At 44.7% G+C, this 12,150-nt stretch overlaps 1 protein-coding gene across 3 annotated transcripts in view; it reads left to right on the forward strand.

The window, feature by feature from the left end:
• The window catches only part of PHAF1 (phagosome assembly factor 1), a 30,555-nt gene that overhangs the window by 15,722 nt on the left and 2,683 nt on the right, over nucleotides 1-12,150 (forward strand). For all 3 annotated transcript variants that reach the window (XM_045443093.1, XM_045443094.1, XM_045443095.1), the window contains exons 5-15: nucleotides 1,555-1,598; nucleotides 4,177-4,256; nucleotides 4,531-4,625; nucleotides 5,261-5,358; nucleotides 5,443-5,555; nucleotides 8,289-8,422; nucleotides 9,120-9,203; nucleotides 10,657-10,739; nucleotides 11,120-11,163; nucleotides 11,641-11,684; nucleotides 11,836-11,894. In XM_045443093.1, the coding sequence (XP_045299049.1) occupies nucleotides 1,555-1,598; nucleotides 4,177-4,256; nucleotides 4,531-4,625; nucleotides 5,261-5,358; nucleotides 5,443-5,555; nucleotides 8,289-8,422; nucleotides 9,120-9,203; nucleotides 10,657-10,739; nucleotides 11,120-11,163; nucleotides 11,641-11,684; nucleotides 11,836-11,894 (878 nt within the window). The remainder of the gene's footprint in view (nucleotides 1-1,554; nucleotides 1,599-4,176; nucleotides 4,257-4,530; nucleotides 4,626-5,260; nucleotides 5,359-5,442; nucleotides 5,556-8,288; nucleotides 8,423-9,119; nucleotides 9,204-10,656; nucleotides 10,740-11,119; nucleotides 11,164-11,640; nucleotides 11,685-11,835; nucleotides 11,895-12,150) is intronic.

Genomic DNA, 12,150 nt, shown 5'->3' on the forward strand with positions numbered 1-12,150 from the left:
ACTTCATAACAGTCAGACTTGTCTGATGTTTTGAGTACCTTTCCTGTGCAAACTAATGAGCCAGACCTTAAAAAGGGCTTAACTTAGTGTGGTACTGGTGAATGGCATACACAAATAGTATAGGAAAGAGTTGATTGAAGTGCTGTGTCTGCCCAGCAGAGGGAGTTACTCTTAGCAAGTAGGATTAGAAGAGCTGCATTATAATTCAGAGGTGCCCAACTTGTGGTTCAGTGTTATGACCACTAAACAAAGTTAGAGATAAGGTCTGGCCAAGAGTAAACTAATATGTCTCATTTTCTTTGGTAGTTCCAGATGCTTCTGCATGCAGGGCCCCACAGCTCCTTCTAGGATGAGGCCCATATTGTCAGGGCAAACAGACACTGAACCAGCTCTGCTTGTTCCTCTACAATAAGGGCCAGAACTCCCAACTGGAGGGTAGTAGCTGGTTCTTCAGGCCTTGGCCAGCCATGTTTCTTGCATAGAAGACTCCATAGTGCTCATTATTTGGCACCACTAGTAGCTGAGTGTTTTACAATACCTTTGTCTTTGCCCTGAGTTCTTGGCATTTAATTAAAGGCTAAACCCCTTGAAACTACACAAAGGCACTGATGTTCTCCAGGTACCCTTCAATAGAGATATGTATACATATTTGAATATTGTCACACTTGTCCTAAACTAATATGACTTGTTTTCTAGCAGGATAGACCTCCCCCCATCTTTTTTGTTTTGTAAACCACAGTATTTTAAAGCTGATTTTGAAAGTGACTGGGTCTGGGGTCTTTTTAATGCAGCAAAGTGTGCAATAGCAGGAAGGGGGCTCAGTATCCAAGGTTTTGTCTATAGTTTTAACCTTTATACTATGTGAATTTGTTTCTGTGGAGGTTTCCACTGTTCTGTATGTACAGTCTTCTATATGACCCAGCAGTAGATTAGATAAAGGATCTTTGACCCACAGCCTCCATGGGCATCTGTTCAACAATCTGGATGAAGGGAAAGGAGAGGTTATGCTGTGTGTGTGGTATCAGTTTTTCCTCCAGATTTAAAATGAGAATAAAATGTAATATGCAGTGCTTCAGGAGAATTTTGGCTAGTGATAGATTTTTTTTCTTCACTATTCTATAAATGTCTTTTTTATTAAGATTTTATTTTTAAGTAATCTTTACACCCAATGAGTAGCTAGAGCTCACAACCCCGAGATCAAGAGTTGTGTATTCTATCAACTGAGCCAGCCAGGTGTCCCACTATAAGTGTCTTTTCTTTCTTTTTTTTTATTTATTTTTTTTTTTAATTTTATTTTAGAGAGATACCGTACATGAGTTGGGGAGAGGGGCAGAGGAGGATAGAGAGAGTGAATCTCAAGTAGGCTCCACATCGAGCACAGAGCCCGATGAGGGACTCAGTCCCACGACCCCAGGATTGTGACCTGAGCCAAAATCCAGGGTCGGACACTCAACTGACTGAGCCTCTCAGACACCCCTATAAATGTCTTTTTAATCCATCTCTTTCAACTGCAGAGCATTACCAATGCTTAAAATTTGATTTTTTTTCTTTTAGGTGATTGAAGTATATGACTTGACTAAAGTAAAGTTAAAATATTGGTAAGTTTTCTCCCCTGTTGCTCTATGTCACAGGATTGGTACAAATGGACTTTATTACCCTCATTAAGTTAATAAAGAATTCTCATTCCTAGCAGTTCCAGGATTACAACCTGGTACCATGATTTCCTCAGGCAGCCTCCAAACCTACTTAGCTTCCCAAGGAAGAGAAGGAAGTGTTGTTAAGAACATGCTCTGTGTAAAACACTTCTCATATATGTCAGTTCATTTAATCCTTACAGCAAAGCAGGACCTCAGCTTAGAGGTGGTGATGTGACTGTCTTCTGGGTCATAGCTGCCCTACCCAAATAGGTCTGACCCCAAAGCCTCTATGCTAAAGGGAATGCCAAAGGGACCTCTATTTGGGGGCCAAAATCTACTTCTTTTTTAAAAGTTTTTTTTTTTTTTAATGTTTATTTATTTTTCAGACAGAGAGAAACAGAGCATGAACGGGGGGAGGGTCAGAGAGAGGGAGACACAGAATCTGAAACAGGCTCCAGGCGGTCAGCACAGAGCCTGACGCAGGACTCGAACTCGTTACCACAAGATCATGACCTGAGCCGAAGCCGGATGCCCAACCGACTGAGCCACCCAGGCGCCCCAAAATCTACTTCTTAGAATGAAAATGGGGGTGGCCTATATCATGAACTAATATTTGAGCACCCTTTATGGCAAGGTGCTGTGCTACCATCTAGAATACTCCGTTTAGTAAGCTTCCTTAACGGGCTTCCCTTTCCCTTTGTGAGGGCATGAAAGGGTCCAATTCCTGGGGCTGGCCCAAGCAGCATTTGCCAATAGAGAAGTGGATAAAGCAAATGTGTAATAGTACTGGCCCCTTGCAGATTTCTTTTTGTCTTTTAGTTTTGTTGGAGCCTTTCTTTGTCTTTTCCCTCTTAAGAGTTAGTGGTAGGTACCTTTGACCCAGCAATAGCACTACCCAAGGGATACAGGAGTGCTGATGCATAGGGGCATATGTACCCCAATGTTTATAGCAGTGCTTTGAACAATAGCCAAATTATGGAAAGAGCCTAAATGTCCATCGACTGATGACTAGATAAAAGAGATGTCGTTTATGTATACAATGGAATACTACTTGGCAATGAGAAAGAATGAAATCATGCCATTTGTAGTAACGTGGATGGAACTGGAGGGGATTATGCTGAGTGAAATAAGTCAGAGAAGAACAGATATCATATGTTTTCACTCATATGTGGATCTTGAGAAAGTTAACAGAAGTCCGAGGGAGAAAGGAAGGGGAAAAAATAGTTACAAACAGAGGGAGGGAGGCAAACCACAAGAGACTCTCAAATAAAGAGAACAAACTGAGGGTGGATGTGGGGGTTGGGGAGAGGGGGAAATGGGTGATAGGCATTGAGGAGGGCACTTGTTGGGATGAGCCCTGGGTGTTGTATGCAAGCCAATTTGACAATAAATTATATTAAGAAAAAAAAAAAAAACTACAGTGAGATACCACCTCATACTTGTTTTTTTTTAAAGGTGGTAGGTAAAATTAAATAAATAACAAGAATTAGCGGTGGGTAAAATCATGAGGTTCTGGGTTAGACTGCCCTGTGTTCATCATTCTGTTACCTCTGTGACCTTGGGCAAGTCACTTAACCTCTCTAGGCTTGTTTTTCCATCAGAGAAATGAAGCCAGTACGTGGCTACTAGGTTAGGAAGCTGACATGAGATACTGCTGGCAAAGCACTTGTCACCATGCCTGGTTAAAAAGAGAGGTGTTCCATGAATTGTACTAATTTTTAAATTAACCTTTAAGCATTCTCCTTACATGCTCATCATCTGAAATCATGTGTTGCTCTTCATTCCCAAGCCCCTGCCCCTTGGGTTTTTCCTCTTTGCATGGGATCTGCCCCTCACCCCCAACCTACCTGTTCACCTAGTCCATGGGTGCTGGCTGGTTCTTCTGCCTAGTAAGAAAGCAAGCTGCTTTGCTTAGGTTATACACTGTTCTCTTAAGATGTTCATCCCTTTTTAAGAAAGTTCCTTTTCAAGCCAAACTGCTAATAGGCATCCTGAGAAAACACATTCATACTCTCTCTTCCTGGGGCCCCTCTTTATCCAAGTCCAAATGCCATAGGGCTGAGACTGAATTTATTTCTTTCTAAATTGTGCCTGGTGACCACACGTGTCTTGGGAGGCCCTAGAGGATCAATTCAATATGTCAGTCTCAGGAGACTTGATTTATTCTGACCCCATTAATTATCCTTCACTTAAAAGTTCTTTAATTAGGGGCGCCTGGGTGGCTCAGTCAGTTGAGCGTCCGACTTCGTCTCAGGTCATGATCTCGTGGTCTGTGGGTTCAAGCCCCGCGTCGGGCTCTGTGCTGACAGCTCAGAGCCTGGAGCCTGTGCCTGTTTTGGATTCTGTGTCTCTGTCTCTCTCTGACCCTCCCCCATTCATGCTCTGTCTCTCTCTCTCTCTCAAAAATAAACATTAAAAAAAAAAAGTTCTTTAATTAAACTTGTGTTTTGACATACTTGTAGGCTCACCTGCCTGTGTTTTAAGAATAACTCTTCCAGCCACCATCTTCAGTGACCTGAAAAGCATCTTTGTTTTTCAGTGGAGTGCATTTTAACTCTCAGGCCATAGCTCCCACCATTGAGCAGATTGACCAGTCTTTTGGTGCGACCCATCCTGGAGGTAAGCCAAGTCTATCTGTTTCCTCTGTCACAGCCTATAATGATAAGCCTGGCAAGTGGCACCATCCCAGCCCTAGTGCCCCTTCCTACAGGAAGCCAGGTTCTGGTAGAATTTGTGGGTTGATACTTGGGTGTGAGGGAAAGCTTCTCCCTCTTGTTTTCACCCTAGTAAGTCAGTTCAAGAATCAGGCACAAGGAAGGTGTTACCAGGCTAGTTTGTATTCTCATCTCTGGTACCATTCAACCATGTCGTTTTCTCCTCCCCACTCTTACAGTGTACAACTCCGCTGAGCAGCTCTTCCACCTCAACTTCAGAGGACTGTCTTTCTCTTTTCAGTTAGACTCGTGGACTGAGGCTCCCAAGTACGAGGTTAGCCCTTCCCTTCCCACGGTTTTTGTCACCCAGTACCCAGGTGATATGGGCCCAGCAGACAGTGCCACTGGGGAGGTTGGATAGGTACGCTTTCTTTGGTTTCCTCATCTCTGAGGTCTTTAGGGGCCAACATGGATAGGACTGATAGCAAGAACAAAGCCTGAGCCAGCATTCCCAGGGGGAGGGCACTTCCCACTGCAGAGTGAGGATTTTCAGAGATAAATCCAGTTTGCCTTGCTTTAAAACTAAATCACTGTGTTTTTTTCAGTAACCTAGAGTTTGAGATAATTCATTCTGGATTTTCAGTTATTTATTGCTTTTAGCAAAATGTTTCATTCATCCTTAGGTAGCAGCATCCTTAGGGTCGTGAAATGATAGATGTTTGTAAGGCTTACATTTTATTAAAGGAAGCATTCCTGCATGTTTTTCTTGATGAAGGAAAGAAAAACTGAGTAAAATGAAAGATGAACTTGAATGGATGGGGTGAGTTTATTGACCTGGAGCCAGGTTTAACTGTTGTTTAGCTTTGACCTGGCCAGTTCTTGAAGACCATGAGTGCTGGAGAAATGCCAGAGCCTGGGCCATATGGCCTGCAGTGGGCTCTCAGTAAAACTTTTGTCCTGTGTTTGCAGCCCAATTTTGCCCATGGTCTAGCTTCTCTCCAGATACCCCACGGAGCAACTGTGAAACGAATGTACATCTACAGTGGAAACAGCCTACAGGATACCAAGTGCGTTTGGGGAGCACAAACTTCATGGGCCATGGGCTCTGGGAGGGAGGGTGAAGCCTCTGCTTATTCTGTGCCTGCCTCCAGGGCTCCCGTGATGCCCCTGAGCTGTTTCCTTGGCAATGTGTATGCTGAGAGTGTAGATGTTCTTCGAGATGGAACTGGACCCTCAGGTTTACGACTTCGGCTACTTGCTGCAGGTCAGTTACTGGCCTTGGGGTGGTGGATTATATTCATGTTGAGACGGTCTAAAATCCCACATGCTTAGAGGTAGTTGGTACAAGATAATGTAGATGCTTATGGTTAAAGCTTTCATTTAAATTTAATGAAAAAGGACAAGACACAGTTTTGTCATTAGTAAATCTTAATAAGTAACAGTAGCATTGCTTCTCCTAGCATGTATATAGCCTTCTGTGTGCTTATGTAGATTTTCAGTTGTTCCCAGGCTGTTTACTAGAGATGCATGTTATGAGCTTCGATATTGGAGTGTTCTGCCCTTTTCTACCCCTTATGCCCAGTTCTCAGGAGGCTGGCAGAAGGGACTTCTTGAATTCTGGTTTGGCCACATCCACTGAGAGTTTTGCTGACTATGAACAAAAAAAGAGCTGCTGTCTTCAATGGCTGGTCTCTCTAGGATCCATGTCTCATTTGTGATTTCCTTGTGTGGCATGGCCAATCTCAGCTACTTTGGACCTTGGGTCATGCTTTGTATTAGTAGTACGGGGATCTCCTATGTCGAGTTTGCCTCCGTGCCTTTGGCCTGGGTGCCAGCATAGGAGCTATGTTTGTTCATAAATTGGGGTCTTGCATTAGTTTCTAAGGCACTAGTTCTTAACTATGAAGAATCTGGTGTATGAATTCTGAAGTCACTCCCCTGAGCAGTTAGATAGTTCCCCACCTCCAGGTTAGAAATTTCTAAAAGTGTGGTTTTCTAGCCAAGCAGAAAACTAATGTTGCACTTGAGCTATACTGTTTGAGAGAATTGAGATATAGCAACAAGGTCAATCTAGGGTCTTTCTTGTCAGAAGGATCACTCCTTGAAACACTGAGGTAGTCAAGGATGGCACAGTTATCCCAAGTGACAGCAGGAGTCTGTTGGGAGCGGGGGCTCTCCAGTTCTGACTTCCACCTTGTATAGCACACTCCCAGCAGTCACATCTCACTGCTTGCCGGATGAGTTGGGGAGACACTTTAAGTCAGGGACTCACCCAAGTTACTGTCCAATCTAGTACTCGTTGAGAGTTTCCTTTGGCAAGCGTAACTTGTCTCAGCCAACCCATTTCTCACATGTTTCCTGTGGAGTGCAGGTACAGTGATGTTTTTAAGATAAGAAGACAATTCCATCTATCTTGGTCCTCACAATAATTTACAGGAAGATTCACTCCAGGGAATCCGAAGCTAAAATAGGCTCCTAAAACTAAGGGTACTTTTACCTGGGTAGGCTTCAGGTAGAGTGAGACAAGAGAGAAGACTCACCTGTGAAGAGTGCCTTCCTAGTAGCCCCATCTGCATATTCACAAGTGTACCTGGGGACTTTGGGCTTACAGTATAGGACTTTCGGTGGTCAGCCAGGATTGCCAAAACTGCAAGATATATAGACCGAGGTTAATGTGGACTATGGTTTTCCCAGGACCTAGTTAATTTAAACACAACCTTATTTGCCACTCATTGTATATGTGCTGTGACTGAAGATTCTTGGATTAGTTGAAGAACTCGGTACCAACTTATTTCAGATTGTGGATTCCTGAAGTCTTCCCTATATAACAAATGGATTATTATAAAGAGCCTTGTCAATTATAAAGTTCTGTGCAGAGTAAGGTGATGGTGGTTATCATGGACCAGGAAATTCAGTCTTCCTCAGGTTCTTGCCTTTTACAAAAGAAAAAAAAAAGTTTATTTTGAGAAAAAGAACATGAGCAGGGTAGGGGCAGAGAGGGAGAGAATCCCAAGCAGGCTCTGTGATGTCAGCGCCAAGCCCAACACAGGGCTCAGTCCCATGAACAGGGAAATCATAACCTGAGCCAAGATCAAGAGTCAGAAGCTTAACCAACTGAGCCACCCAGGTACCTCCCCCACCTTTTTTTTTTTTTCCCCCGGTAGAGGAGACAGAATATACTTTGTCTTTCCATCCACAGAATGGGGAAAATCTTCCTGTTAGGAGTGTCTATTGCTATTCCACAGCTGCTGCTATGTGTGTGTTTAACTGGAACTGTTTCTGAAATGTATTAGAGTCAGGGTTTAAAGATTCTTCCCAAAGAAGAAACTCGTGGCAAATCGGGTTTTCTTATCCTCCCACTTCTCTGGTTTTCGTTTTTGAGTGTTAGTGGGTCTATCAGTGTTTGTAGAATTAGGGATGAGTTAATGGATGTTTCACTCTTGGCTTTTTTATAGAGTGCTTTTTTTCTTTAGGTCCAGTCTCTGGTTGGAGGTTACCATTGAGAAGCCCCTCTTAACATAAATTCTTGTATCTTGTCAGGACCTAGAAAGTGGCAAGAGATAGAACCTCATTCTATACTTCCATAGCACCTATGCTGCTGTTTATTGTACAGCAATATGTTGTGTGGTGTGGGATCTGTCCAATAAGGACAGAGACTGCACTTGTTTTGCCCAGCACGTTTCCTCAATATCTAACAAAGTGTCTATCCCATCGTAGTTAATAAGTAAATATTTGGTGACTGAATAAAGTTTCCAGAGCTCCACATCACTTTTGTGGGATTGAATGAGTCTCTGGGATTATTTCAAGTAGATGGTGATCTCTCATAACATCACAAGCTGTATGACTTGGTATTTCTGCTTATATGCAGTCTTGCCCCTCAGCCAGAGCTAATAATGCAGCATGCAGCAAGTGGCCTCTCGGGGAGCCCCTGGGCCTTAGGCTGCAGCATCTCAGGCCCTGGCTGGGAACCTGACCACCTCCCCCTTCTCCTCTGCAGGTTGTGGACCTGGCCTATTAGCAGATGCCAAGATGCGGGTATTCGAACGTTCAGTGTATTTTGGTGATTCCTGCCAAGATGTTCTTAGCATGCTTGGCTCTCCACACAAGGTCTTCTATAAGTCAGAAGACAAGGTAGGGGAAATGTGTTTATAAAGTCAAAAAGGCAGTCTCTCTCTTTTTTTAAGTACACACTACTCCCAACATGGGGCTCTAACTTGCAACCCCAATGTCAAGAGTTACATGCTCTACCTACTGACTGAGCCAGCTCCACTTTTTTTTTTTTAATTTTTTTTTTTTTCAACATTTATTTATTTTTGGGACAGAGAGAGAGCATGAACAGGGGAGGGGCAGAGAGAGAAGAAGAAACAGAATCGGAAACAGGCTCCAGGTTCTGAGCCATCAGCCCAGAGCCCGACGCGGGGCTCGAACTCACGGACCGCGAGATCGTGACCTGGCTGAAGTCGGACGCTTAGCCGACTGCGCCACCCAGGCGCCCCACCACTTTTCTTTTTTAATCAATATTAACTTAATATCAAGTAAATATAAATTGTTATTTTTCCATAGAACCTGTTCTATTACAGTTGACAAAGAATTAAATTGAAAGCTCTTGTCTGATCCTGTTGATCAGATTGTCCTGCCTTTTCTTGGATACCAGGGCTTAGTCTGTAGTCAACCAAAGCTCAGTGTTATTCAGCACTAGCAGCAGGGACTCTGACACTCTTGCTCACCTGATAGCTTAATGTTACACACAAAGCACAATTTGTAGACTTGCAGTTAATCCAAGAACTGTATTAAGGGGTTGGATTTTATTTTATTTTTTTCCTAACAGATGAAAATTCATTCTCCTTCCCCTCATAAACAAGTTCCATCCAAGTGCAATGACTACTTTTTTAACTACTTCACTCTTGGAGTGGTAAGTTCTGATTCCTGAGAGAAATGTTGGATTTCTGTGGTGGTGGACCATGCACCTGGGCATACCTTTGTGTACACGTGGAGCTCGTAACCATGCCTGGCAGCAGGAAAACTAGCCCCAGCTGGCTTTGCCCAGTGCTGCCTTGCATTCGTACCCCAAAGTGGGCCTTCCCTGCCACCAAGATTGCTTAGAAACACAGGCTCCCTGGTATGTCTTGGCTTCTTTATTGAGGGAAGCGTGCTGCAAAGGTGGCGGCTGTGGGAGTCATCCCAATTAACCTATTTTGGGATCTGCCTGTTTGTAGAACACAGGACCCTCTTCTGGAGTCACAAAATAGGGAGACTAAAAAGTAGGGGTGTGCTTATGTGTTTGCAGGGGATCACCCCAGAGGCATTGCTGTGGCCCTGTGTTCTGGATGTAGGGTGCTGAACAGAGCTTGTGGCCACTGTCAGTGCTGACAGTCCTGCTAGTAGATGGGATGTGTGTGAGAGAAGTTGTGTAAACCCTGCCCTAGCAGGATACATCTCTTAGGGCAGGGTTGGCCTGGACCTTGATTCTTCTAACCTTTGAGCCTTCTAGGGCCTGAGTTCCTGAAACAGCAAAGAAAGGGTAGATTCTGGAGAGTTAGAGAGGAGATACTGGGTCTGCCTATGTGGATAAAGACCAAAGGAGCCAGGGGTAGTAGGGGCACGGCAGCAGGCTCATAAACTCTTGAGGTAGGACAGTGGCAGAGAGAATGGTGCTTTGTAAACTGAACCTCTTGAGGTCAAGGACCAGTGATGATAAGTGACAAGAAAGATGGAACAAATGGCCCGGCCCTAATAGGACTTAATGTAGCTAATGTAGGAATGGAATCAGAGGGAAATCTGGGGTCACAGGCCTGAACAGCTGTCAGAGTGTGAAACTGGGAAGGGTGTGGTGAATAGGAGAGAGTGTTCGATAGGCAGCATCAACTCCAAGTCTGAGTCCTGGTCAGAGGCTGGATTTTCATTTCCCAGGGTCACTGATTCTCACAGAGGGGGCCTAATGGAAGCCAGAAGGGTCTTGCGGTCATGGCATTCAGAGTGATTAGATGCCTTGAGCCTCTGAAAAGTCAGGTGGTCGCTGAATCTTCTTGGTGACCTTTAAGCCAAGAGTTTTTAATCGAGTGCTTGTTAGGCAAGATCTCCATGATAGGTTTGAGTTCCCAAGCAGTGGCAGCTGTAGGCCACAAACCTGCTTGGCCTGCTGCTACCAAGTTTGGAATGGGAGACCCACAGATGATTGGGTTCCCCCCCTTTACTGAAAATGTCCAGTTAAGGCTGCTTGCCTCAGCTGCTCCCTTGACTGTTGTTTGGCAGAAGGCTGTTGTCCAGAGGCATCTCTATTATGAAGTGGCCATCTCTGAGTTGGACATGTCTTTTCCCAACCTCAGTAACTTTCCCTACTTGGAAATCCTTGTTTTCTATCCCAGGATATCCTCTTTGACGCAAATACACACAAAGTGAAGAAGTTTGTCCTACACACCAATTACCCTGGGCATTATAATTTTAACATGTGAGTATACCTGTACCTGCCCCTCCAAAACTGAGCTTTGAACTAAAAATTCCCAGTAAAAGAGAGCTGTGGCTTTGAATGCTCACTAATTTGTACCTAAATTCTTAGTTTTATGGGAAGCAAACATTTCTTGAGTGTTCGTTCTGTTCCTGGTACAGTGTCCAATACCTTTTATCTCTCCATTTGTACCCATTTTACAAATAGGGAAATAGGTTCAGAGAGCTTGGTATCTTATCCAAGATGATAGGGTCTTTAGACCCCAGAGCCAGGGCTTTGGGGGACAGATTCATTATGTTTTTCCTGGGTTGCAGGGTTGAGATGCACAGGGGGTCAGGCCTCTCATGGGGCCCAGCCTTTACCTATCTGACTTCTCTCTCTAGTTATCATCGCTGTGAGTTCAAGATCCCACTAGCCATAAAGAAAGGTAAGTAGTGAATATCTTCAGAGTAAAGAAAGTGTTTTGGAGAGTTAGTCTCTCATGATGAGAAGAGACCGTGATCCAAACAGAAGTGCTAGTGGTTGGGTTTATGGAGCCTTTGCCCTTAGCCTCAGCTCCTCTGGGTTGGGCTCTTTGTTCTGGGGCTGTATTGTTCTGGTCTGTAGTCTCCTGAAGGTTCTAAAGGTCTTTTCCTTTGACCATGGGATTGATGAGTGGGGATTGGTTGTCTCTGACGGGGAGTTTCCTATACATGATTATCCAGGTGCTTCCAGGTCAGTCTTGTGACTGCTGTCCATCTGCTGGTTCACTACACTCTTCCATCCAAGAACTCTGAAATAGCCCATCTGCCTTCCCTCTGTACTCCAACCCCAATGCACAGGGTGGCCAGGTTTGGATTCCGCCTAGGGCTGGGGTCACAGGTGTGCTGGGCCAGCTACCAACCCACCCTATGTTTCTTTTCAGAAAATGCAGATGGTCAGACAGAAACATGCACAACCTACAGCAAGGTGAGCTCATATTTTCCCACCTGATGTAGCCCCAAAATGAAGTGGGTGTGAGCCCACCAGCAGTCTGGGGCCCACATCCTATGGGCCAGCCACTGGTCACAGGCATGGTTAGGTCTCTGCTAAGCTCTTGCCACCCCCATCCCTTTTGCAGTGGGACAGTATCCAAGAGCTCCTGGGCCACCCTGTGGAGAAGCCTGTTGTCCTACACAGGTGAGCGGGAGGCTGCTGTCTCTGATGACCCCATCCTGCTCCTCACAGCCCAGATGGGGTAGGGAAGCCTAGCAGTGCGTATGGCTTAGAAATGACAGAAGTTGCTAGTGTTGCCACAGACATTATTTCCTGCCCCCACCCTGCACGTTACAACAGGGCCAGGTATTCTGCATGTTTACCTGTACCAGAGAGGTTGTCCCCTGTGATAGCCTACCTCCAGATAGAGGGACCCTTTCACCCCTAGTTATTCAGAAAG

This window comes from Leopardus geoffroyi, chromosome E2 (assembly GCF_018350155.1).
Source record: "Leopardus geoffroyi isolate Oge1 chromosome E2, O.geoffroyi_Oge1_pat1.0, whole genome shotgun sequence".
Classification (NCBI taxonomy): Eukaryota; Metazoa; Chordata; class Mammalia; order Carnivora; family Felidae; genus Leopardus; species Leopardus geoffroyi.